Source organism: Amblyomma mixtum, chromosome 9, assembly GCF_055824585.1.
Source record: "Amblyomma mixtum isolate Tamu chromosome 9, ASM5582458v1, whole genome shotgun sequence".
Taxonomy (NCBI): domain Eukaryota; kingdom Metazoa; phylum Arthropoda; class Arachnida; order Ixodida; family Ixodidae; genus Amblyomma; species Amblyomma mixtum.
Genome location: NC_143020.1, coordinates 25,391,323 through 25,418,089, shown reverse-complemented (window position 1 = coordinate 25,418,089; position 26,767 = coordinate 25,391,323). Strand labels below are relative to the sequence as shown.

Below are 26,767 nucleotides of genomic sequence, written 5' to 3'. Positions count from 1 at the left end.
TTTACTGTTTACCATACTCATTTCTTCACATAATCCACACATAATGCAGAGAGCTCATCTACAGCATCTCTCATAGCCCGTGCGCCGCTTCGAGACTTTGAAATCTACAATTTACAATTTTACTACTCTCAGACAGCGTGCAGTGAGGCGGGCTCCGCACAAACTAGCGTTACATCAAACATACTTGTAGCTATAAGTGATGCTCTGTCGCTAATTCAACGACACATCACAGCGTTGCCGAATTTAATAAAGGCGACGAAAACCACTGCCGATCAGCATTATGCATGTTCGCCTGTTTACAAGCGTACCGCCGAAGCGTCTGTCGCGCGCGCCTTCATTGCTGGCCGCTCGATCGGGCGTGCGAGGCAGGCACCACGCAGTTGCAGAAAAATAAAGTGGATTTATGAGACCTTTCTGGAAACACATCGCTTAAGCGTAAACACTGATTTAAAACCAAAAAATGAGGCGATGTACTCACGATCAGCTCCACGTCGTAGCCGGGCTTCGTGACACTTGTTTGCGGCAAGCATTTTGCGCGAATGCGGATCGGGTCGTCCCATACAGCTGCGACGTCGGACACATGTCCGCTTTCAAACAGTTTACTTCCTTTTCGGAGGCTGTCTCCGCAGAAATAGTCTTCACGCACCCGCACAAACGGCAAATCACATGCGCGAACTTCGGCCATGCTTGGTGCTTCAATGGGGAAGCCGGGGAAAGTGCCCCGTCTGTGTTTCCTGCGGCGGCCGCGAGGCGGCTTTCAGTGGCGCCCCTATAGGCGGTGCTCGGCGCGTATAGCCTGACAACGCAGGCAGCCTTGCCACAATGGGGAGGGGTCTGTCCCAGACCATACAGGGTAGGGATTTTTCATCTACCACTCCCTGCTTTTTCACACTAGCAGGGTTTCCATATAGATTACAGGGAATGCGAGATCATAATACGCTGCTAGCGATTCCCGGCTTTCTCTGCTTGCGCTTCGTTCTATTTTTTTTTTAGTGAGCGTTGCAGTAGCGCGCTGGTATTCAGCTCCATTAGGCTAATGTATTACTTTCATCATCATCAGCCCGACTACGCCCACTTCAGGGCAAAGGCATGTCCCATTTTCCTTTGCCAGCTACGGCCTCCGTATCCCCGCAAACTTCTTGATCTCAACCACCGACCTTACTTTCCGCGGCCTTCTGGTACCCTTGCCTTCTCTTTTGCCTTCCGACAGTTGGAGCATGCTTCGGATTTCGCCAAGAAAGGGTAGCAGTTGTAGATTGCCCCATAGAATTTGATTTGCCCGGGGACTTTTTTGGTGTTCATGAAAGTGACAAGGATCGACTTAGTCTTGCCCAGTTGCCTCGCGTCGGAAATTGTGTAGGAATCACTCTTGTTATAGGTTTGGAGGTCGTAGACGATCTCTTCTGCCTGCTGGTCATAGACGGCGTTGTCGGGTTGGGGTATGTAAGCTTTCACCGGGTACGTCGTGTCCCCGACGAGTAGGGAGGTGATCTGCACGTAGCGCGCCGCGCGCTCTTCTGAAGGCGTACTCGCGGTGAACGAGTTGTTGCGTGTATTTATACGGATGATGTCCTGTTGACGTACAGCTTCCACGGGGAGTTTCAATATGGTGCACAGAAGGGAGAGCAGAAAAGCCCCCGTTGTGCTGGCGAATGTCTAGGCCTCCGCAGGGTCGGAATATAACTTTCAGGTCTAGGGTAGGCAATTTCGGTAGCGGAGCCTGGCGCTTGAGTTTAAGTAGAGTGGGCGAAGACGACTTGCCTTTTTGGGGCTGGGCCGGTGTGCCGAGGCCGGCCGGTGGCGAAGACTTGGGTAGCGAGGCCGTGGCAGAGACGGCTTGCTTGGACGAGAACGAAACTGGGTGCGCTAGCTTGCGGGCCGTAAATGCCCGGGTCCATCTCAGATCGGTAGCAAACTCTTGGGGCGTGATTTCTTCCCCTTCAACTTGGTAAGCCATGCTGCTGCAGGCGCGCTCGACGTCGAGAGAGTCTATGGCGGTGCACGAATCGAGTGGTTAGGCCTGGGCTAGGCCAAGGCGTTCCGTGGTCGAGCTATGCCTGGCGCGAGGCCAAGCGAGGCGTCCGCCCCGCCTTCGGAGCAATACTGGAAAATTTCACGCAAAAGTCGGGCTCGAAAGTCCCGAGACGTGGATGAAAACGATGTGGAACAATTTTATATACGAACCGATTGCAGCAGCTTTCCGGTCATGGGTCCTTGAAAAACCGCACAGAAGAGTAGAAAATTCCGGAGCCGGCTCGACACACGTTCGCTCGCTCTGGTGGCCACCTGGCGGTCCTCAGAGAAAGGACAAGCTCGCTCCCTCGGCGGTCATGCGCTCTTGTCAGAGCCAGGCTGATACCCGGATGGCGTTGCACGTGGGGCTTCCTCCTCGCAGTCTAGAATTTTCACCCTCCCCTTCCTCTTGGTTCGCACTTCAGAGGGCTCTCTGCACACGCTCTTCCACGCCCAGTTGTTGTCTGTACTTGTGTGCTGTCGGTCGGCTCGTCGCTGTGCCGCCCGTAGAGACGCTAACGCCATCGCAGCATCGCTCGCACGTGGACTCTAGAAAACTTCGACACAGCGCGTCATATTTCTTCTGGCCTGTCGGACCCTTAGGGTGAGCGAAAACAAGTTCATACCAAGGTGTTCTTTGTTGCACTGGGTGGTCAAGGCCAAAAATCTGAAAGCTTCCTTTCCTTCGAAGTCACCTTACGCGAGGCCTCGTTTCCGCGAATTTTCGATGGAGGAAGCCAGCTTACTCTGAGAGCTCTCCTCGCTTCTCAACCAAGGAACGCGTGCCGCGCGTCTGAGTTTGAGGGTTCCTTCACAAGCTTTGCGCGATGGCCCTTATTTAATAAAAAAAATTTTGTCGCACAAATATGTATTTGGTTGCTAATATACAGGAGGAACACCGATTCCTGCCGCCGGAAAAATTCCGCCGATTTCCATCTATCGATAGGACGCAGAGTAGGTAACTGCATTTCTGCGGAGCAAACATGGCGCGCCCTTCGAAGCTGAACCCCTCGATAATAATTGGTTTGTGAGGAAAGGAAATGACGAAGTATCTGTCTCACATATCTCGGTAGACACCCGAACCGCGGCGTAAGGGAAGGTAAGAAGATGGGAGTGAAAGAAAGAGGTGCCGTGGTGTAAGTATCCGGAATAATTTCGACCACCTGGTGATCTTTTTCGTGCACTGACATCACACAGCTCGCGGGCGCCTTGCGTTCTGCCTCCTTCGATTCGGTCTCAATACTTCGTTGTTACTGCCTTTTTCTTTGCGTTCGCTGGCTATAAATGGGGCATCAGTCTTTCCCTTCGTCCCATCTTGCCTTCAAGAAGACGTATATTTTTTTTTATTTAGATGGATGATTCTGGCGCGTTTAGGCTTAAGAAGACCGCAGGTATGTTGACAGCTATGGTTCTCGTCCTCACAACCAGATGGCGCCACTAGGCAGAGCTGGGCGGGAAACACGATCACCCGGTGTAAAAAAGAGAATACGTAACGTATTTAACTATGTCAAAAGATTCTTACATGAATCAGCTGCCCAACTCGTGAGACGCATTAGCAGCCTCACCTTTGCGCGACGCGCATTTGAGATGAACACCTACGTGGCCGCGCCGGACGATGTCCAACGTGGCGTGATACATGGAATTGATCCCGGGACGACACCGGAAGAACTCAAGGCCCATTTACGAGTGCGCACCCAAGGAGTCACCATACTCAGCGCCCGGATGTTAGGAAAAACCAAGACGGCCGTCATCACCTTTGACGGTCCCATTGTCCCAAAATATGTTATCTACTACGGGGGCGAGACGGCATGCTACCCGTACCGCCCCACGAGAGTGTGTTATGTGTGTTTCCAGCAAGGCCACCGCTCCGACGTGTGCCCCACACCTAATGTGCGCGCGTGTAGCCAGTGCGGAACGCAAAACCCTCCGACTGGACATTCCTGCACTCCAAAGTGCGTGATTTGTGGTGAGGCCCACCCTACCGCCCTCAGCAACGCTACAGGTGAAAACGCCAGCAACAGCGGCGGACGCGACAGCAGACGCCGCAGCCGCGGTGACCGCAGCAGACGGTCGCGGTGGTTCAGCTCGGAGGGAGAGACATCACGGAGCCGCTCGGGACCCCGCTCATCACGGCATCGCTCGCGGTCCCATTCGTTTCCCCCCCTGCCACCCCCTGCGGGGACGAATGCCGGGAACCAGTACCGGAAGAACGAAGACACCGGGTCCGCCCAGAAAAGCAGCAACAAGGTGAGCTGGAGAGCCGATGCTCCCGGGTTTGCTCCACATTCGGGTGGGACTGGTAACAAACTCAACACCAATACAAACAACGCAAACAACCGTGACCTTGAACATGGAGACGCAGAGAAAGCAGCACTTAAGCGCGAACTAGAACTTGCTCGCGTTAAACAGAATGAGTTGGAACGCCAAATTGCGGAACTCACAAAGATAGTTCAAGACCTAAATTCCAACTGCCACCCGCTGTCGAACGCTACACAAACGAACTCCTCGCTGCAGATGAGCGATGAGGAACGCTCAAGCTTCAAAGCGGAAATACAACAGATGATGCAACAAATGATGCAACAAATGATGCAACAGACGATGCATCAGGTACAAGGAAAACTAGCAGAGCTACGGAGTGCCTTCCGCAAACAAAAACACACAGAGAACATTAAGGAAAAGGCCTACAACCGTCCTGCGTTAGCAGCTCTCGCCAATCCATCTACATCCCAGGGAACGGGCAATTGCACAAGCTCAAGAACCTAAATCATGGCTAACACGAACCACAGCAAACAAGACATCTTAGACATATGGCAATGGAACTGCGGAGGCTATCGCAAGAAACAAGGCCTCATCAAACAATTCATTCAGACGCAGCTAACACCACCTGACGTTATCGCACTTCAAGAAACGGGCGCGACACCCACTCTCACGGGATACACATGCTACGACAGCCACATGACGGGAAAGACAGCCATCTTAGTGAGCAAGGCAGTCATAGCCATCAATCACGACAGCATACCCGACACTGACATTGAACATGTGATTGTAGAGATCGTACCGAAAAAGAAAAGGAAAGGGGGAAGTGTATTCATCGTCAACGTGTACAGCCCCCCGAAGCAAACTAAAGCAAAATTTTTGAACTTTTTCACGGTGTCCACAGACTAGCGAAAAACAACACGCTAATCATCTTGGCGGATTTCAACGCCATGGACAAGAGCTGGGGGTACCAAAAGGCCACCATTAAAGGCAAAACGCTAGCCGAGGTTGCAGATAACTTCAACTGCAACCTACTCACGAACCCAGCAACCCCTACCAGAATTGGAAATAGCGTCAGCATCGACACCTGCCCCGACCTCACATTCGTAAAAGGACTCGGACAAACACAATGGGAGAACCTATTGGAAAATTTAGGCAGCGACCACTACATACTCAAGACGCAAGTAACCTCAGACAGGCTGAGACGCCAGTTGGGCGCGACAAAAATAACGGATTGGAATGCGTTCCGCGAAGCATGCGACAGCAACCTTACCGAGAATGGCATACAGTCGTTAGAGGAACGGGGAAGCATGCTAAGGGATACGCAAGACAAGTACACCAAAACCATAAACCGAACAGCGGAAACACCCGAGGTGGACGGTCGACTGCTCAAGCTTTGGGATGCTAGGCGCAGTCTCACCAGGAGATGGAAAAAACAAAAACATAACAGGAAACTCAAGCTTAAAATCGCCGAAATTACAGCGAAAGCAGAGGAATACGCCACACAGCTGGCAAAACAAAATTGGCAACCATTCAGCGATTCTCTTAGGGGGACGCTAAGCACGACACGTGCTTGGCGTATCCTTAGAGCGCTCCTGGATCCGACTAAGACAAAAGCTGAAAACAATAAATCCATATACCGGTTCATTCACCAGTTCGAGGGCACTGACTCGGAACTCCTCGACAGATTGCGCGCCAAATGCTTTGGCAGCACGAACCCGCCGACCTATACAGGGGAGTACCGGGGAGACGATAACGCTAATCTGGACAGACCCATCACACGAGAAGAGGTCTACGCGGCCATGCGAAACACCACCAGAAATACGGCCGCGGGAGCGGATAAAATAAACAACGCACTCATCCGCAACCTCAGCGATGCGCTGGTCGCTGACAGACTTCCTCAACAAACATTGGGAAGCTGAAACTGTCCCCGAGGAGTGGAAACATGCTGAAGTGGTGATGATACCCAATCCAGGCAAGAAACTGCAGATAGAAAACCTCAGGCCGATCTCGCTTACGTCATGCCTGGGAAAACTATACGAGCGAGTGGTAACGCAGAGACTTCAAAACTACATGGAAGACAACGAACTGATCCCTCACAGCATGTTCGGCTTTAGCGCAAAATTATCAGCTCAAGACGTACTCCTCCAATTATATGAAGGTGTACTTCGGAACGTTCCTCGGGACGGAGAAAACGTGATAATGGCCCTAGACAACAAAGGGGCTTTTGACAATGTGAGCCACGAAGCAATCTTACGGGCCTGGACAACCTGAACTGCGGGCGCAGGATTCACAGCTTCGTCAAAGCATTTCTATCCAACAGAACTGCAACCATCGGTATAGGAGAACTTCGGTCCGAGAAGTTTCGAACGCCTAACAAGGGAACACCTCAAGGGTCGGTCATTTCACCCACGCTATTCAACGTGGCCATGATGGGACTGGCGAAGCAACTAAAAGAAATTGACGACATCCACCATGCCATTTATGCCGACGACATCACAATATGGACTAACACTGGCTCACTCGGCGAGAAAGAGGATAGGCTACAAGAAGCGGCCACCTGCGTTGAAAACTATGTAAAAGCAAGAGGGCTAGCATGCTCGACCGAAAAATCTGAGCTCTTACGGGTTTGGAGAGGAAAACGGAATCGAACAGTCCCTACCAGTAAAGAACTTCGACTACAAGTTTAGCTCGAAGGAGAACCAATACCAGAGAAGACACTCATACGGGTACTAGGGATGTGGATACAGTCAAATCAACGCTGTACTCACACCCTTGCGCTATTAAAGGCATCTACACTCCAAGTGGCCCGCATGATTACGCGCATCTCACACAGACGTCATGGCATGCGAGAAGAAGACACACTCAAGCTGGTCAGGAGCCTAGTGGTCAGCCGGGCGACATACAGTCTCCCGTACTACAATCATATCAAAAGTGAAATACAACAGGCGGACGCGATTTTACGCAAAGCGTATAAAACCGCGCTTCGACTACCCCATAACACCTCAACTGAAAAGCTGTTAGCCTTGGGACTGCACAACACGTTCGAGGAATTACGGGAAGCGCAGCATGTTGCCCAAATGCGCAGACTACAGCAGACCCCCACAGGCAGAGTTCTTTTAAAGAAACTGGGCTACACCGAACAAATTCGAGAAATATTGAGAACTAAAACGATCCCCGATGAGTACCGCAGTACGCTCAGGGTGGCACCAATACCAAGAAACATGAACCCGAACCTCCACAAAGACCGAAGAGAGGCAAGGGCCGACCGCTTACAGAAAACACACGCATCCCAGGATACAACAGTGTATGTCGACGCTGCCACATATGCCATGACTAGGGGACAAGGCACCAACAACGCAGTGGCAACTGTAGTCAACTCGGAATTACACGAGATTACCAGCGCCTCCCTGCAAGACTGCACGATAGCTGATGCTGAAGAAGCGGCCGTCGCTCTAGCGGCCGCGGAGGGCTATCGGACTGGGCGGTCACTGACAATTCTTACTGATTCACAAGCAGCCTGCCGCAACTATCTTTGCGGCAGAGTCGGTCACAGAGCGCTCCGCATACTCCGCTCTGTAGACTGCAAGACGCAACAAGCACATGCAAAACCACACAAGCCGATCAAACATAAGATCATCTGGGTACCGGGGCACACGGGGGTGGCAGGAAACCAAGAGGCAGACAGGATAGCTCGAGGATATATTAACTACCGAGCATCCAACGTCAACGACCTTGAGGAATCCCTGCCAGTACCTCAGGAATATTCGGCCATACTCAACAACTACAAAGGCAGCAGGATGCGGTACCCACCACCGCACAAATCTTTAAACAAAGAAGAGGCTGTCACATGGAGACAACTTCAAACGGGGTCATATCCAAATCTAAACACACTAAGTAAAATTCACCCCACACTTTACGCACACAATTGTCCGTGGTGCCATGAAAAACCTACACTGTATCACATCACATGGGCATGTCAAAAAGTCGACATCGTCCCAGTTATACAAAACCCAAGTGTGGAGCAATGGGAGGGTCTGCTCTCCAGCGACTGCCGCGATGACCAGATCGGTTTGATACAGCGAGCTCAGCTGACGGCAGCATCCAGCGGAGCCCTGGAATAGGGGCAACGGACCGTTGCGGATGGACTCATCTGACCACATAAAAAAACCTTGTGCTAGAGCCGGATAAAGTTATCCTATCTACCTATGCAATCGAAAGACTACTATAAGCTTTGTAGGGCTTTCCTCAAAGCAGACTTGGCTCATCAATAAGGGGACCCCTCAAGGTTCAGTCCTCTCTCCAATGCTTTTCAATTTTGCCACGAGAGGACTATCCCTCAGACTAAATAAGATTGACGGGCTAAAGCTATGAGACGGGCTATGAGATGTCATCGTTCGTCCCCCTGCTGTCCAAATGATTATATCATCAGCATATATTTATTTATTTTATTTATAAATAAATAAAATAAATAAATTTATGCTGATGAAATAATCATTTGGACAGCAGGGGGACGAACGATGACATCTCATAGCGACTGCAGGCAGCGGCAGAGGTAGTTGAAAACTATGCTCTGGAGAGGGCTTTCCTGCTCCCCTAAAAAATCTGAGATCTTCTCGCTTAATACCAAAGACCAGATGAAGAAAGAGACTCGCTTCCCTCGTCTGTACGGCCCGATAGAGGTTGTCGTTGGTGGTAGGTTAGTACCTAGGGTTGACACTATAAGAGTCCTTGGATACTTTCTCCAGACGAACGGGCGTAACACAACCACTATCAAGAAGCTCAGTACCTATGTCACCCAGGTCATAGGTATCATTAGGCGGATCTCCCTCACAAACAAAGGCCTGCGAGAGCACTGTCTCCTGAGATTAGTACAAGCATTCATAGTGAGTAGGATTGCATACGCGACTCCATTTCTGAAGCTTAGTGAGCAAGAGGAGAAGAAAATAGACAAGTTAATACGAAATGCATACTACAAAGCTCTCGACATCCCACCGAACTCCTCAACAGAGAAACTCCTGAGCATGGGAGTCCACAATACCTGTGCGGAGATCACCAGGGCAGTAAGAGAAGCGCTAATTTGGGGGCCTAGCTCCTCAATAGCAGGCAGGCAGATCATCAATGACCTAGGGGAGAGCAAGAGGAAACCCCCGTATACTGCAGAGCTAATCCCCTTAGACATACGGAAGCATCTCAAAATGGCCAGCATACCTAAGAACATGCACCCGGAGCACGATAAAGAAAGGAGACATAGAGCTCGAACAATGATGAACAATCTTGCCCGGGACCCGCCGGGTAACATAGCCTTCTGCGACGCAGCCTGTGGGTCCGATGGCGCCTCCGTCATTGCCGTCGTTGATGGGAATGGGGAGAAAGTGGTTGCAGCATCGATTAATACTAGGAGTGCATTAGTGGCAAAGGAGGCTGCTATTGCCCCTGCGCGCATCAGTACCAAAGCTAAGATCATCTTGTCTCACAGTAAGGCAGCTGTTCATAATTTTTGTAAGGGGGTGGTCTCCAGTCAAGCCACTAAATTACTAATAAGATACCCCTCAAGCAGAGAGGTCTCCCCTCATATGAGTTCCTGCTCATGAGGGCATTCCGGGAAATGAGGCTGCTGACAGCCTCGCTCGAGAATTACACATCCGAGTTGCTCTGGAAGTGCCCCGGAGTGGGAATAAAGACCCTCTCATAACGTATAAAGAAACAACTGAAACACCAAGACTGGATAGGAGAACACTCTCACTTCCGGATAGGTCACTCACTCCAAAGGAGTGCAGGGCCTAGAGGAGGCTTCAGGTCAACAGATTCTTTCCCTACTTTATACTACACGATGAAGACAGTGGGGAGCCCGAGCTCTGCAGTAGCTGCCACAGAATCACTTCGCAAAATCACTTAATTTGGGAGTGTCAGAATTCTCCTGGGGCTAAATCACAAATCATCCCAGACCTTGCCACCTGGGAAGCGCTGATCCGAAGCCACGACCCGGATCAGCAGAGACTCCTCATCCGCCAGGCGGAGACAGCTTACCACAAGAGTCTCTCCGCGGTCTTCGGTGCTGAGAGCCGGCTGGGAGGCGCCCCCTCCTAATTGCGGCGCCCCGACCGTGAGGCCCCATGATGACGGAAATAAAGTTCATTCATTCATTCAAACGTAACGTACATGATCGTCATGCGATTGCGTCGCTGTTTGCATTCGCGGAACTAAAACTGGGAATGTAAGAAATAGCGTAACCTCCCACAAAATACCTGCTTTTAGCGTATGTTAGCATACATACGGTCGCCAAGAGCGGCGACGTGGGGACCGGGAGGTGTGAACGAGGCAACATTTCGGCGGATTTCGCTCGCCCTCGCCGCCGAATGCCCAAGTGTGACCGAGCCGCACCGGTGCGGTACGCAAATTCTTACTCTGCGCACACTTTCATAGGAGTCGCCGTGTCGCGAAGCAACCTAGCTGTTCGAGGATGCAGGTAAAAAAAAAAAACAAAAAACGTGCTTTTTCACAAGTACGGTTAAAAAATTCAGGGGGCGCTTTGACTCTCTAAAGTGCTGCAAGGCGAAAGCATTTCCTGGCGCACTGTTTGTTTTTATTTACTTTTTATTTTTCATATTTTTTTTTAAATTTTTGCTCCTTTTCTTGCTTTTATTGTTAATTTTTATTTTCATATCCTATTTTATATGGTTTTATTTTTGCTTATTTTCTTATTTTTATTTTCCTTTTCATGACTTTATTCCTTTTAGTTTATTTATGAAACCTATGAATTCACTAGATGCGCCTTTATTCATATTGGAACCTTGAGCCTTCGTGGCGTGGTAGCGTCGCCTCTTCGAATGCCAAAGGCCCTGGTTCGATTCCCACCCTCGGCGCAGTTTCTTTTTAAGCAGTGACGCCGAAAGGCGGACAAATCTGCCGACACGTCTATAGATACGGCTGCCGACGCGTCTACTAACGACAGTATGAGTCATTAAAGGCTTTCGCCTTAAAAAATTCAGGGGGCACTTTGACTGTCTAAAGTGGGTAGAGGCGGAAGCGTTTTCCGCACCACCTTCGCTGTTTCTGTGGCACTGGTGGCGTCACATATAATTGAGTGCTAATTACTAAGTGATGACAAATCACTAATTAATGGTTAATTACTGATTAATGCCTGAATACTAATTAACTGCTAATTAATGATGCTTAAGCTTCGCCTTTAGGAGTGGAACGTGATGCGACAGCGCGTTGTAGCGCTGCCAGGGAGTCCACGGAACGGAACGCCACCACCCGTTCGGCGCGATGCCTTGCCCTTTGAACGCAACGCTTTTTGAGGAAAGGAAATGGCGCAGTAATTCTCTGTCATCTCGGTGGACACCTGAACCGCACCGTAGAGGAAGGGAGGAAGTGGGAGTGAAAGAAGATAGATAAAGAGGAGCCGTAATGAAGAAAATGAAAATTGTATTTGAGGAAAGGAAATTACGCAGTAAGAGAGAGAGAGAGAGAAAACTTTATTTACAAAGGAATTCGGGGCACGCCCCAGGGTCCCCGTACGACCCCACTGCACTGAAGTGTTTATGTTCCTGAGGTCCATAACACTGGCAGCACGGCCGGTGGCGATGGTCTGCACGCCTGGGTCCTTCGAATGCAGCAGGGTCTCCCAGTCCTCCCAGGTCTTGAGGTTCTCTAGGTCCCGCGGGGGAGGGTCCGCCGGGCAGAGGGAAAGGATGTGGAGGGAAGAAGCGAAGGGTTCTGGGCATAGGGCGCAAGCAGGAGTGGGGAAGGAGGGATGATAGTGGGTTAGGGTAAGGGGCGAGGGGAGAGTATGTGTTTGTAATCTGCGCCAGAGTGTTGCGTGTCTGTTATCTAGGGAGGGGTGGGGCGGGGGGTAGAGCTGGCGAGAGGCTCTGTATGCCTGGGTCAGCTCACTGAATGAGTGCATGCGATCCTTCGTGAATCCCCGATCCGAGGCCACCTGAGCCCGGTTTAAAGAACCTCGGGCTAAAAGGTTGGCGGCCACGTTTCCGGGATTCCCGGAGTGCGCAGGCACCCATATCAGCTCCACTTGGCGGGGCGGGGGTGCATCGGGCGAGTCCAGTATGCCAAAAGCAGGGACATGAACTCGGCCTCGAGCAAAATTTAGAATCGCAGTTTTAGAGTCAGTTAAAATATACCGGCCGAGCACCAACTACGCAGTAACTGTCTCACAAAATTCAGGGGGGCACTTTTTTGACCTAAAGTGTGGTCACTGATGTGTGGTTAAGATGTTAAGCTTCGCCCCTAAGAGTGGAACGCGACAGCGTCTTGCAACGCTGCCAAGGAGTCCATAAAACGCCATCGCCCATTCGGTTCTACGCCTCGCTCGTCGGTAAATTGGTTTTTGAGGAAAGAAAATGTATCTGCCTCTCATTTGTCGGTGGACGCCTAAACCTCGCCGGAAGGGAATGGAGGAGGATGAGAGTGAGTGAAGACACCGTATTCACTAGACGCGCCTTTGTTCACTCCAAACCATCGAGCTCGCATGGCGGAGTGGATAGCATGCTCGTCTCGCACTCCGAAGACCGGGGTTCGATTCCCGAGCTCGTCCAATTTCCTACTCGTTTTTATTTGTTTATCTGGTCTGACTAGAAAGGTTAATTAGACTAATTGGTTAAGTAAGCAATTAACTAAGCTCAGTCCCACTTACTTGGAGCATCACTATACGATCCCTTCAATTGGTTGCATGGTTACTAGCCAAGGTACAATTGGCCCCGTTTGAAATTCGCGCACTGTGACGTCACGACCGTTTCCACCAACTGAAAAGCGTGACATTTTCTGTCGACAACTGCTGCTTACAACGATGAGACATTAAAGGCTTCCGCCTTAAAAATTGCGTGTGATCGCCCGCGTAGCGGTCAGTCCACGCTGCCATTTTTTCTCAACTGCTCAGCTGCGCTCACGCCGGGCTCGCGTCCTTGCGTCGCGTCTCGCTTCCCGCGCGAGTGTGCGGAGTCACTTGTGGCAGTAGTGAGGGGAAGCGTTCCTCTTGGGCCAGGATCGACTAAAGGATGCATGAAGGCAGCTACTAGCTGCCTGGACTCTGAGGATGCACCAAGGACAACGACCTTAATTAGGGCTCCTCAGTAAGAAAGCTTTCAGACTGACTTGAGGGGGCCCCATTGCAGTGAAGGCTTCGTTACTGAGGTACGGAAGCTCTCAGAGGTTGGGGGTAGGAGACTTTCTTGTAGCATCCAGGGTGTCTCACGGGCAAATGATATTTGCGCACTGGACAAACGGATAGCGTTCGTGTTTGGCCACGCTTTTCGCCGTTTTGTTAAGCGTGTAGCTTCAGCGGTGCCGGCTGGAGCCGATAGTCTTTTATACGCTCCGGCGGCCTTTCGCACTGCTCCACAGACAGTAAAATGGCTGCTGCTGTTCTTCTCTCAATGACAGGTTTCTTCAATCTGGCTGCACCACTGCAAGGCGGGCAGCACTTTCGCATGCCTTGTGCCAGTGCAACACGCGCTCGCTGCAGTTTCGTCTTCGTTCCGCAAAGCCTAGTGCAACACGAGTTCTCGTCTGGCTTGCACTCTCCGAATTGGAAGAGCAGATGTAGTGCAGAAATATGGCGGCGCCGATGTGTAGGTCGGCAAAAGCGAAGATATGACAGTAAAATGATGAGGATACTTTGTTGAAGTGAGGAGGTGAGTGACTGTTCGCGGTGTCATAATAGACCTCTCCGTGGTGTAAACAGCGTGACGTCAAAAAGGTGTGGCCTGATGGGCAAACGTCCACTTTCGATTCTGAACCGCTGTCCAGTGCTCCCCCTCCGCCTTTGTTCCCCGATTCGAGACGCCCCGCAGCCTTTCTTCCTTTAGAACCTCCTGGGTACAGTGCATGGTTTGCCCATTGGACCAGAAACACGTGCTCTGATGACGTAGGCCTGGAGAGGTCTATTGTAAACTGAAGCGCTCAAGTAGAGCACCGTGGGCATCATTTAAGCGCATAGTCGTAATCTTTGCAGCTGATTAATCAATATCAGATAAAGTCACCAGAAGTTGAAGAATCATAACAGGATTTAGTTCAATACATTTCGGCTGGAGGGCCAGCCTTTTTCGAGTGTACTATATACAGCATTGGCAACACGCAGCTTTTTGAGCACGCGCGACGCACAGGAATAGCGTGAAGCACAAGTGCAAACAATGGGGAGGGGGCAAAGGCTGAAAAAGAGGGGAAAGTGAAAAAAGAAAATCGGTGACAACTTGAAAAGGGGGGATCCCCTAACGCGGATGCAGGTGTTTGGTAGGAGGGAAAGACAGGAAAATAAAGGGGGGGGGGGGGGGGGGGAAGGGACGGAGGAAATACCATTCCCAGCCACCTCATTGTTTTCTTAGAAAAAACAGGGGTGACGCTCGAAGAGTCGCCTGTTACCACCTGTTAGGGCATATCGTTGACAAGCGTGAAGTGCTTGACCCCTGCGCTTCGAGCAGGTAACATTTCAAGAGAAACTATTAGGGATGGCGTAAGTAGAAATAAACAAACAGTACCTCAGAAGAAACACTGTTGCACAAGACTGCAAAATCCAACTCAGGGAGGAGTAGTGACAGCACAACAGGATACGAAATAGGACATTCGCGAGAATCACACATTTCAAATTCATGCTTACACAAGCACTCGGTACACACAAAAAAGAGCAAAGGGAGGTGCAAGGTTAACAACCAATCCAACACTAGAAACGAAGCGCAGTAAGACAAATGGGACTGCAGGCCTATTGAGAGTTGAACACATGTAATTTGCCCCAGCGCGTGAGGGCGCGCAGAATAGTGTGACAGTTTATGAGTGTTCGCACAGCAGTGTGTGTGTGTGTGTGTGTGTGTGTGTGTGTGTGTGTGTGTGTGTGTGTGTGTGTGTGTGTGTGTGTGTGTCTGTGTGTGTATGTATATATATATATATACGAGGTCTGTCAGAAAAGTATCCGACTTTATTTTTTTTTCGAACACCTGATGGATATGAAACAAGCGCGCTTGCATCAGGTGACCTTGAGCCTTCATGCGCATGCACGAACTTTTTCCCGCCTGCCGATAGCGTCAGTCGCTGGGACGCAGCATTTGAGCGAGGCAGTGCGCAGTGCTCTCGTCGGTTTTTATTGCAAGGAAAATGGCGGAGTGAAAGGAGCAGCGCTACTGCATCAAATTTTGCCATAAACTGGGCGACAGCCAAGTGGAAACCATTCGAAATATTCAGACGGCTTTCGGTGACGATGCTATGAGCAGCACACAGATTAAGCAGTGGTATAATTGATTTAAAAATGGCCGCACATCGGTGGAGAACGAGCCACGCTCCAATCGGCCATCAACATGCCAAAATGACCAGGTCATTGCCAAAGTGAACGCTGTGGTGATGCGGGACCGTCGCGTGACTATCCGAAAAATTGAGGAAGAGGTGGACATGAGCAATTTCTGCGCACATTCCATTATCACCGAAGATTTGGCCATGAAGAGAGTTGCAGCGAAATTCGTGCCGAAGCTGCTCACGGTGGTGCAAAAGCAGTTTCGTGTTGAAGTCTCACAGGACGTGCTGGATTCCGCAAACAGTGGCCCCGACTTCATCAACATCATAATCACTGGTGACGAGTCTTGGGTGTACAGGTACGACCCGGAAACCAGATCCCATTCGTCACAGTGGAAGCATTCCACGTCACCAAGACTTAAGAGGGCCCGCCAAGTGCGCAGCAATTTGAAAGTGATGCTGACTGCTTTCTTTGACACCCTCTGTGTGGCAGATCCCGAGTACGTACTCCACAGGGTCAAAGAATGACCAAAGAGTACTACAGGGATGTCCTCCGTTGCCTACGTGATGCTGTGCGGCGCAAGGACCCGGAGCTGAGGTCAACAGGAAATTGGCGCACCCATCGCGACAATGCTCCTGCACATTCCTCGCACTCGATTCAAATTTTTTGGCGAAAAACCAGACTCCTGTAGTTCAACAGACTCCTTACTGTCCTGCTATGGCCCCTGCGATTTCTGGCTGGTTCCCAAAATCAAAAGGCCATTGAAAGGAACGCGATTTCAGACAAGCAAGAACATTATGGCTGCAACGACAGCTGAGCTAAACTCCATTCAGAAAGGGGCCTTTTCGGAATACTTCCAACAATGGCAGCACCGCTGGGAGACGTATATGGAGTCCCAAACAGACTACTTTGAAGGTGATTAGGTTTCTAACGCTCCATTTATGCCAGTTTTTTTTCTTCGGCCAAAGGTCGGACACTTTTCTAACAGACCTCGTATATATACGAGCCCCTCATTCCCCTTCCCTGGTTTGCTTAACTGCTTAGCGAGGGCCTCGGTTCTGGCAGCCTTGACGCCATAGGAGGCATAAGAGCGTTCTCACACAGCTTCCACCCTCGCCGTTCGATGACGTGCTACGTCACATCATCGGTAATTCAGGACGTGCTACGTCCGCCGCTTAAGAACGTGGGTGGCGCTGATGAACACTCTCAAGGTTAGGTTATTTGGTTAGGTGTGTGTGTGTGTGTGTGTGTGTGTGTGTGTGTGTGTGTGTGTGTGTGTGTGTGTGTGTGTGTGTGTGTGTGTGTGTGTGTGTGTGTGTGTGTGTGTGTGTGTGTGTGTGTGTGTGTGTGTGTGTGTGTGTGTGTGTGTGTGTGTGTGTGTGTGTGTGTGTGTGTGTGTGTGTGTGTGTGAAAGGACGCATTCATAGGCCTAGTTCAAGGCAACTCTCCACTGCGATTTGTTGCGTGACTCGCGTGGTTCGGGGTTCTGGCGCCCGTCGATGTCGCCAGAGCGCAGTTGGCTGTAAATTGGTAGAGACGCCAAGGGTGGAAGACGAGCAGGCCTGCCATTCGTCCTGGAGTGCAGCTTTTGCGTCAGTGCCAAAGGTGCACTGAAGCTGCGGCACCGTCGCGGAACTAGTGCAGCCAAATCGAAGAGACCTGGAGCCGCCCTCGAAGCACCCTGGTCATACATCCAGCATTCTTGAACAAAACTCTTGATTATTGGAACATTGTAAGCTTCTGTTACTGAAACTCTGAAGGTAATGGTCCATTCTTTCGATGCCTAGCGGGATCGTTCTTGTAAAGTTTTTTCATAGCTGGCATGGAGCACCTGAGACGTTTTTGACGGTAGCAAAAGCGTTAATAGCAAAAAAAAAAAAGCAATCCTGCTCGGGGGAGATCTGCGGATATATATTACGCGATGGCGTGTTCAGCTCGTTCGGTCGAAAAGCCGTCGGCGTAGTCGGCAACGCGTGTCGGAAATAATCGTGCGCTGTGTGAAAAAAAAAATATATCACGGTAATTTGTGGTTATAGTGATTGATGATTGCTTGGTGTGTGATAGGCGATGACGAGTTAATGAAATAATTTCAATTAATTGCTCTGGTAATCTTGCCTTCTCTCTTGCCTTCGCATTACATGCCCTGCACAAGCCCATTTCTTCCTCTTGATTACTACTAAGATGTCGGTAACCTCCGTTTGTTCCCTCACCCACTCAGCCCGCTTCCGATCTATTAACGTCACACCGCCACGCAGGGGTGGAAGTGCTGCGCCAATTGCGCCATGCTACGCCAATTTGACCTCCTGCGCCAAGATGCGCCTAAAAGGCAATTTATGCCCATTGCAAGTATACAGAGCCAAATTTAGCCGAGTGTTATTGTTGGCTGGGCAACACTGGGCGCTCGCTACGAAAAACCGCATTGGCGTCGACAGTTTTGTTCGCTCTTGGAGGAAGAAAAAAACTCTGGAGATAAACGGCGCTGAAACGGCGTCCTCGCGATAGGTCCGGTTGACTAGCGCCAGACCTAACCGGCAACGGTGGAAAGCATGGAGGAAAAAAAAAACTAGGAGGGAGCATGACGTCACAATCTTGAAGCCTAGTCATAAAAAATATAATGGAAAGCATCATGGGAAATAGGCCCTCACGTGACAAGGCAGCGGTAGCTCTTAGCCGGATTTCGGTTTCGGTTTCGCTCTCTCGCTCTACGAGCAACTGTGCGACCATCTGCTTGTGTTCACTGACGGCTCCGTGGTGAGCACAAACTGCTCGCTCGTCGCAGAGGCCACCATCTCCAAGCGACACGTGCGCTGAGTGCGGCGCAATGGAGACATTGGAGTACAAGCTCCTTCGCTTGACGCTTTTGCAGAGCCGCGTCGCGAGATGCTCGCGGCCTACAGGGCGCTGAGAATCATCCCGGACAGTCTCGAAGCGCTCCTGTGACCGCGTGGCAGTGCGCGCACCCGTGACAGAACAACGGTGAGCCTCTGTGCGTTCATCGAGCAGGCGGGCTTGACTTTCCGCTTGCTCTTCGCCAGGTAGTGCACGCGTGACACGAACGCTCCGCGGGTGCTACCTCGGACGGTATACGCGGCCGGGCGCCCCACCCCGGCCGCTAGTGCAGTGTGCCGCGCGCGCGATTAGTCCGAGACAGGACGCTACGTGCGCGCGGCTATGTAACAGTTTACTTCTTTTTGTAAGTGACTGTGCGCAGTGGCCGGGAGACCCCGCGCAAGGGCAGAAAGCCGCCGGCACTCTCTCTCGACAGCGAGCGAGAGAAATACGTTCACCGCTGCTTTTCGCGTCGTAACCGCGTATGTGCGCGAGCGCATTCGGCGCGACTTGTGTCTCGAGAATGGCAGAGAACGGCGGGCCCATGGGCGGGCCGAAGTCCGCCTGCCCGAGAAGTAGAATCTTGCGCAGCGCTCGTTAAACACGTCCGTCCGCCGTGAGCGCTCTGGAAGCCACTGCGCCCTTTTTTAGAGGCTCGTTTTCTTCACGTACGCTCGAGTTCTCCGCTTATAGCATGCGCTGAAATAAACGCTCCGTATGAGTGTATAACGACGAAAGAAATTCCTCTCCATTCTCCTAATGAACCACAGTTGAACAGTGACGAGGTCGCGGCCGCACCCTTTGATGAAAAGTTTACGTGCAGTTTTCTACAGTACAACCAAAAACTCAAGAGTGTAATCAACAGAAGTGTTGAGACGCGGAGCCTTCAGACAACCTCGCTCTCGGTACGCATTCCGCCAAAGCTGCAACACAGGCGCTGCGCTTCTGCGCCACATCGGAGCCCGGACGTTCACTAAAAAGCACCGCTGGTTGGCAGTCTGGTAACTCTGGAGGGCCCATTTCCCAAGAGTCAGTGCGCAAAAGGGCCCTCGGCAGCGGCGTCAGAGGAGGATGGCTTGCAGAGGCTGAGCGCACTCTCTCCTAGTTTTCTTTCCTCCATGGTGGAAAGCGACCGCCAGCGCGAGTGGGACTTGTAAACGGCGCGCGAGTATAGTTTCATTTACGGGATCTAATTTAACAAACGAACTGCGAACTTCTTACACGTGGAGCGGCCAAGGAATGGACACCGGGCTTACGACACGTCGTTCTCGTACCTCGCACGCAGTTGACGCTGCTTGGGCTTGGCCTGGCCAGTTACGGGGTTACATCTTCACAGCGGCGCGGCCGGCGGCCCCTCCTACTCGCACCTTTCACAGGCGTACACAGCAACGCGTCCGCGCCGATTTTCCGCAGCCTGCCTTAGGTGCACCAGCGTGCACGCTGGTGCATTTGTTTTTTTTTTTCATATACGCTTGGGTGTTAAATTCTTCGTGGGCATTTACGCGAGGGCGCTGATTATGTGAGTACCTTCTTGTTGGTTTGCCTCCGGCAATTTTCCAAATTTTAAAATCCACCGGTTGGCGGGTATTGATTCTTTTTTTTCCTGGTCCCGACATTGTATATTCGAGATTCTGCTGCACTCTTTTGAAGGTTATGACGAACTGTCGCCATTATGTTGTTTTCTTTTTTTTTTTTCTGAACTGGAATTGACAACAGCTAGTTTACTGTAACGACTGTTTGTAGCAGCTGCCACATGTCTATTTTTTTATTAACTCTAGCAAATATCTTTAGAACAATTAATTGCAGTCCTTTTAAAGAATTCTGGCCTGTAGGATTGATGATCAATATTTATGCAGTTTTTGGACGAGTTGCTAACGAAAGTGTCGCCAGTCTGCTCCAAAAGTGCTCCGAAATAGCCTACAAATTGCTCCAAAATGGGCCGTTTGCTTGGCAGGAGCAGAGATACGGCAGGTTCTCGGCAGGAGTAGAGATACGAATGCACGGGAGGTTTAGGAAGCGTTCCACTTAAAAAGAAGGAAACAAATTGTGTTAACGATACTTTTCAAGACCGAGATGTCATATCTTGAACAGTTTTGTTCATGCATTGTGGTCTTCGTTTTTGCGCATGCCTTCATTTTTCTATATATTTGCTGTCTTGGCAGTGGGTGATGTCTGATGAAGTCAGCGCATGTCCTGCGTCGGTCTGTCTTGTGTTTGCCTCCATTTAGCGCTATTGTTTTTGTTTGTCTCAAATAACTCTTTAATAGTTTATTATATGCAACCAAATCCTTAATCTTGTGGTAAGTGTACGCTTAACTTCGCCAAACGCTTATGGATTTCCCATAAAGTTAACCGCCTATTTAAAAGAGGTTTTCAGAGGCTTGGATTGAGAACAGTTGGGATAAGAGTTTTTGAATACTTTAGTAATTTCGATTCGCTGATGACATTTCCTTGCTAAGTCATCCAGAGGATGAATTGTAAAGTATGATCAATGACTTAGACAGGCAGAGCGCAACGATGCGTCTAAAAGTTAGTACGCCGAAAACCAAAGTACCAGTCAACTGTCTCGCAAGAAAACGACCATTTACAGTTAGTATTGAGGCTCTGGAACTGGCAAGGGAGTACGCTTACTTAGGGCAGGTAGTGACCGTCCATCTGGATCACGAGAGATAAATAACTAAAAGACTAAGAATGGTGGTTTGGTTTGGTTTATGCGGTTCAACGTCCCAAAGCGACTAAGGCTATGAGAGACGCCGTAGTGAAGGGCTCCGGAAATTTGGGCCAACTGGGGTTCTTTAACGGGCACTGACATCGCACAGTACACGGGCCTCTAGAATTTCTCCTCCAAAGAAATTCAACCACCGCGGCCGGGATCACGGTGGCCGGAATCGAACCCGAGTCTTTCGGGTCAGCAGCCGAGCACCATAACCACTGAGCCACCGCGGCGGCAGAATAAGAATGATATGGCAGGTTCTTTCAGGTCGTGATCTCACCATGAGAGAAAACTATATAACGGCTGCATCTTACCGGTGCTAACCCATGGAGCAGAGACGTGAAAGTTAACGAAAAGGGTTAAACTTAAATTGAGGACAACAGAGCCAACTGTGGAGATGAAAATGAATGCGTAACGATAAGAGACGGGAAGGGGGCAGGGTGGGTCACAGAACAATCGCGGGTTAATGACATTCTAGTCGAAATCAAGAAATGGACGTGGCCAGTCCATGTAATGCGAAGGCGGGATTACGGTAACGGACTGGATACCAAGAGAGTGCTGGCGTAGCACGGGGCGGCAGAAAGTTAGATAGATGGGTGGATGCGATAAAGAAGTTTGCGGGGATAAGCTGTCCGTGGTTGGCACATGACTGGGTTAATTGGACATGCATTGGCGATGAGTTTGTACTACAGTGGACGTAGGCTCATGATGATGATTATACATTCCGCACGACGCCGTGACACTGGACTGTTTTTGGCTTCATTTATGATTTCTCCTGTTTTCTCTTCCTTTGTTTACGTAAGAACGCAACCTTGTGGCAGCTTTTTAAGGATACTTAATCATCCTCTCAAGCTGTATTTTGCCGCCGCGGTGGCTCAGTGGCTATGGTGCTCGGCTGCTGTCCCAAAAGACGCGGGTTCGATCCCGGCCGCGGCGGCTGGAATTTCTTTGGAGGAGAAATTCTAGAGGCCCGTGTACTGTGCGATGTCAGTGCACGTTAAAGAACCCCAGGTGGTCGAAATTTCCGGAGCCCTTCACTACGGCGTCTCTCATAGCCTCAGTCGCTTTGGGACGTTAAACCCCATAAACTAAACCAAACTAAACCAAGCTGTATTTTGCTCCCTTCCCTGGATGAATTAATGGTTTGCACGTGATATCATCAATTCTATGCTTGTACTGCAGGGATAGTTCTTACAACACAGGGTAGGAGCAGAAGGCGATTTTAAGAAAACTCTTAGCTCGTCTCATGCTCAGGATTATGGTGCCAACGTGTTTTCCAAACAACCTTACACTTTAACTAGGCCGTTGTTGGTCACGCCCGGTTGACTAATCAGAGGAAATAACGAGATAACGGCAGTGCGGACGCATCGCTGTAAAACATGCATGGTGAATCATTTAAATTCAAGATGATGTACATTCCTCAAGTCACGAACCTGGGCGAGATCAACAGGTAATGTGTTTCGTCATTTGAGCTGCACCAGCGGCCTTTTATTCATTCCGCGATGCTTTTCTTGCAGGCCGGCTCCAGCCAGACGAGGCTGCCACCATGTCAAAGCGGAAGCGCCCAGATGAAAGCGCTGCCGTCAAAACTGACCATGCGGAGGTTGTGGCCCCCAAAACGGTTCCGGAGACCGAAGAGGTTCCTGTAGAGGTGCCAGTACCCGAGGAGGCTGATGTTCCCGAAAACAATGTAGTGCCCGAAGATGAGCAGGTGCCCACCGATGTGGAGGTGCCTGCCGAAGTCGAGGCATCCCCAGGCACCGAGAAGCCCACAGGCGTCGAGAAACCCGCACGCGTCGGGGAACCCGCAGGCGTCGAGGAACCCGCAGGCGTCGAGGAGAGCGTAAACGAGGAAGCGCCCGAAAACGTGGAGGTGCCCAAAGACGTTGAGGCGCCGAAAGCCCCGTCGCTGCCACTGGAAGAGATGGACGAAGTCTCCAGCCGGTACGGCAGTCTAAGAGTCGACCATCATCGACCATGCACGAGCCGGGAAGGCCACCTGTGCCACATCGTAGCAAATATTAAAGCTTGGAACCGTTTCTTCTGGGCCGCCAGGCTGGAACTACAAGAGGACGCTGCCTCCCAGCTCATCCTCGTTCCGACGAGTGACGGCACATGCACCAGAAACCCCAACATCACGGAAGAGAAGCACCGGGCCGCGACACTTCTGTACTATCTGCTGACTAAGCACCACTGCGTTGCGGGAGTCACCATAAACGACGAAATCATCGCCGGCCATGAAGATATTGTGTGCCTCGCAATTCGCGACGCGCTGCAGCTGAAGAGGCTTTCGTTGGACTTGAGGTCGCCGAGAGTAGTTGTCTCCGGCGCCCTTGCAGCGACTATGATTTCCCTGACACGACTGACATCGCTCAACCTGTCCGTGGAGTTTCACGACCATTTGATTGCCGATCTTGCGCCACTCCTCGCTCAAACAACTACCTTGAAGACGCTTACAGCTTTGGAGGTCCGTGTGCACCCTGAGGCCTCCAAAACCTTCCTATCAAGGCTCTTCCAAAATAGGAGCATCCGAGACCTGTCACTCTCGTCAAGGATTCTTAACGGTGGCGGTATACCCTACGGACCAGGCAACCCGCATATCGTTCTTGGAGCGTTCCTGCAGGAGAGTTCGTCCCTAAGATCGCTGTTTATAAAAGAGGCTAAGTATGGTCCAAACATAGACGTCATGACTATCTGCGATGCCCTAGCTACTCACAAGGGGCTGGTTAGACTTAAGCTAGAGGTGAGCACACTCAGGTTGGAGTACGCCACGGCAGTAAAGCAGCTTCTGCGCACCAACAAGACGCTTAGGCACTTCAGCTTCACGTGCAGCTACACCGACGATGCCGACGAAGTATTTGAAGGATTTCATAGCCATCCATGCCGAAAATGCCGCATTCTGTACTACGCTGACGGTGACTACGTAATGCCCTGGGTCTCTGCTGTGCTCGAGAATGACACCTCCATCACGGAGCTGACATTCTCAATGTGTGGCTTTAGACTCTTTGAGTGCCAGCAATTTTGTCGAGCGGTGACCGTGAACAAGTCGCTGAAGAAGATCATCCTTGAAAACCTCGGTCGCCATAGATGGGAAATCTGCAAGACGCTCTCTGAATGTGGCCTGCAAGACAGAGTCGTCATCAATGGCCACTGCTTGGTGCTCCACCCAGATAGAGGCTGGCCCTCGTACGCAGTGCCCCTCGCCCGGCTCCAGACCGCTGTGGAGAGAGCTACCGTGTCTAGTAACGTCACGCACGTCACGCTACGCGTGTACTCGATTTTGAGCTTTAACGGTGCGACAGATCCAGCCTTAACACCCATAGTTCAGCTGATCCAGAGCGCGACTAGCATCACACACCTGGCGCTGTGTCTGGAATTGCAGCGCTATAACCAGTGCTGGAATGTGTGCGGACCCGCTATATGCGAAGCCGTGTGCCGAAATACGAGCATCAGAAACATGACCGTCATCTTCTCGAGGCAGAATTCCTGTGACATGGCACCGCTGGCGAGCCTACTGCTCCGAAGTCGAGCCCTGCGTAGTTTCACATTACACGCTCCCAGTCTCAGAGCTTTCACCGTGTTCATCACAGAGCTCTCAAAGCCGGAGCTTGCGGATAACTACACTCTGCTGCACATGAGCGGCTTTTATAACAGTGATGAGTGTTTGAGCGAGCGCCTGGCCATCCATGACATCCTATACAGGAACCGAGCCTTGGTAAAGCGCGCTGTTCGCTTCGTCACCGGCACCCGTGTGAAGTACACTGCGGAGGCCTTCGAGAAGATCTCCGCCTCTCCAACCTTGGTAGACGAGCTTCAGGCGACGGCGTTCGTCGACGAAGCTCAAGCACAGCAACTGATTGCTCGGTGTGTGCTCGGACTGCAGGACTTCGCGGAGTTCATGCGCCTCGCAGGCGTAGTGCGTGACGGCATAGAATGCAGCGCCAGAGATGACGGGAAGACGCAACTGGGTGACCTGCCCGAACCCTGTCTACGTCGCATAAGGCATTTCTTGCGCTTGAGCGACGTGCTCGTTTCACCGGAGTAGAATGATGGCGCACTGAATGTTGTTCCCGTGTTCCCGTAAAAATGTGTGCGATGCCTATGCATTGTCGAAAATATCATAATCACTTCGTTCTGCCATGTGCTTCCATTTTTATTTCTTAAGAGCGAAAGCTGTTTTAGTTATTTTAGCCACATAGTCATGCATTCTGCCATTGTATCACAGCGTCAGCCGTAAGGCCTTAATTACTGAGCGATCTGAATGTACGTAACGTGTTTAAGTGATTAAATTTATTCTCGTAATTTAAATTAAATTCATTGGTCAGTCACCTGCAGTAGTTGGTAGGTATAAATTGATGAGTAGGAAATTCTCCTCTCCGTGTTAGGGGAGATTTAAGCACAGAAAGGAAGATTGAGACAGTGTGGTACACGGCGGTTGGCCAGGTCAGATTTCCCTGATTCGCATTGACACGCCGAAGCTTCCTCTTACGGCTGACGATTTAGAATCAACGTCCAAAGGCAGTAAGAAATGACTAAACCAAAACTGTAACAGCTTTCAATGATTAATGCGCTTTACCGTTTTTCTATGTTGTACAAATTTTTGCTGCCACTTTTTTGCGGGGCAATATACTATAAGCAAACCGGCAACATGCCTGCTGTGATAATGGCCATTTTATGATGCCAATAAAGTGGTGCCTGTGTATACCTCACGCACTCGGTGTTCTTTTCTTTAGTTGCTCTCTCCACACGCGCTTAATAGTAAGTAGCTGTTCTGAAAAATTCAGGAGGGCACTTTGTTGACCGAAAGTGCGGTGTTGCTGCTTGTGTCACTGATGTGTGGTTAAGATGTTAAGCTTCGCCTCTAAGAGTGGAACGCGACAGGGTCTTGCAACGCTGCCAGGGAGTCCACAAAACGCCATCGCTCGTTCGGGCTCTACTCCTTGCACGTCGGTAACTCGATTTTTCAGGTAAGGATATGTATCTGTCTCGCATGTCTCGGTGGACACCTGAACCTCGCCGTGAGGGCAGGGAGAAAGGTTGGAGTAATCGAGGACACCGTATTCACTAGACGCCTCTTTGTTCATTCCACATCATCGAGCTGGCATGGCAGAGTGGTTAGCGTGCTCCTCTCGCACTCCGGAGACCCTGGTTCGACTCCCGAACTCGACCAATTTCCTGCCGGCTTTTATTTATTTATCTGGTCTGACTAAAAGGGCTAATTAGGCTAATTGGTTAATTAACTAAACTCAATCACACTTGCTTGGAGCATCACTCTACGATCCCTTTAATTGGTGGCATGGTTACTAGCCAAAGTACAATTGGCCCCGTTTGAAATTCGCGCACTGTGACGTCACGACCATATCGACCATTTGAAAAGCGTGACATTTCTGTCGACAACTCCTGCTTACAACGATGAGGCATTAAAGGCCTTAATAATATGTTTCAGCTCTATTCAGAACGCTGCTCGGTCCTTTTGACGTTTTCTAACCGTTGGCTTTGGGTGCGTCAAGAGAGGTCGCAAGACACGATTCATCCATCTTTCAAGCAGGCACTTTCAATCCCCAGGGCCGTCCAGCATGCCAAACAGCTATACGTTTAGGTATGCTTATCGCAAATGTCTAAGCAACAAATAAAAGAAAGAAAAAATGAATGCATTTTTATTGAGTAAATAAGTGCACATTGACTGAGCAGCAATTACATTTGTAAACTTATCTAAA

General features: G+C 50.6%; 1 protein-coding gene across 1 annotated transcript; it reads left to right on the top strand.

The window, feature by feature from the left end:
* Positions 1 to 2,482: 2,482 nt before the first annotated feature.
* LOC149328541 (uncharacterized) lies at positions 2,483 to 25,759 on the top strand. The gene is made up of 2 exons (XM_089560787.1): positions 2,483 to 2,617; positions 22,568 to 25,759. Exon 2 carries the CDS (start codon positions 22,597 to 22,599, stop codon positions 25,093 to 25,095), a length of 2,499 nt encoding a protein of 832 aa, XP_089416913.1. The 5' UTR covers positions 2,483 to 2,617; positions 22,568 to 22,596; the 3' UTR covers positions 25,096 to 25,759.
* The last annotated feature ends 1,008 nt before the right edge of the window (positions 25,760 to 26,767 follow it).

What these genes read in the sequence shown, in the direction of transcription:
- LOC149328541 (XM_089560787.1), top strand. Translation starts at nt 22,597, where the DNA reads ATGTCAAAGCGGAAGCGCCCAGATGAAAGCGCTGCCGTCAAAACTGAC.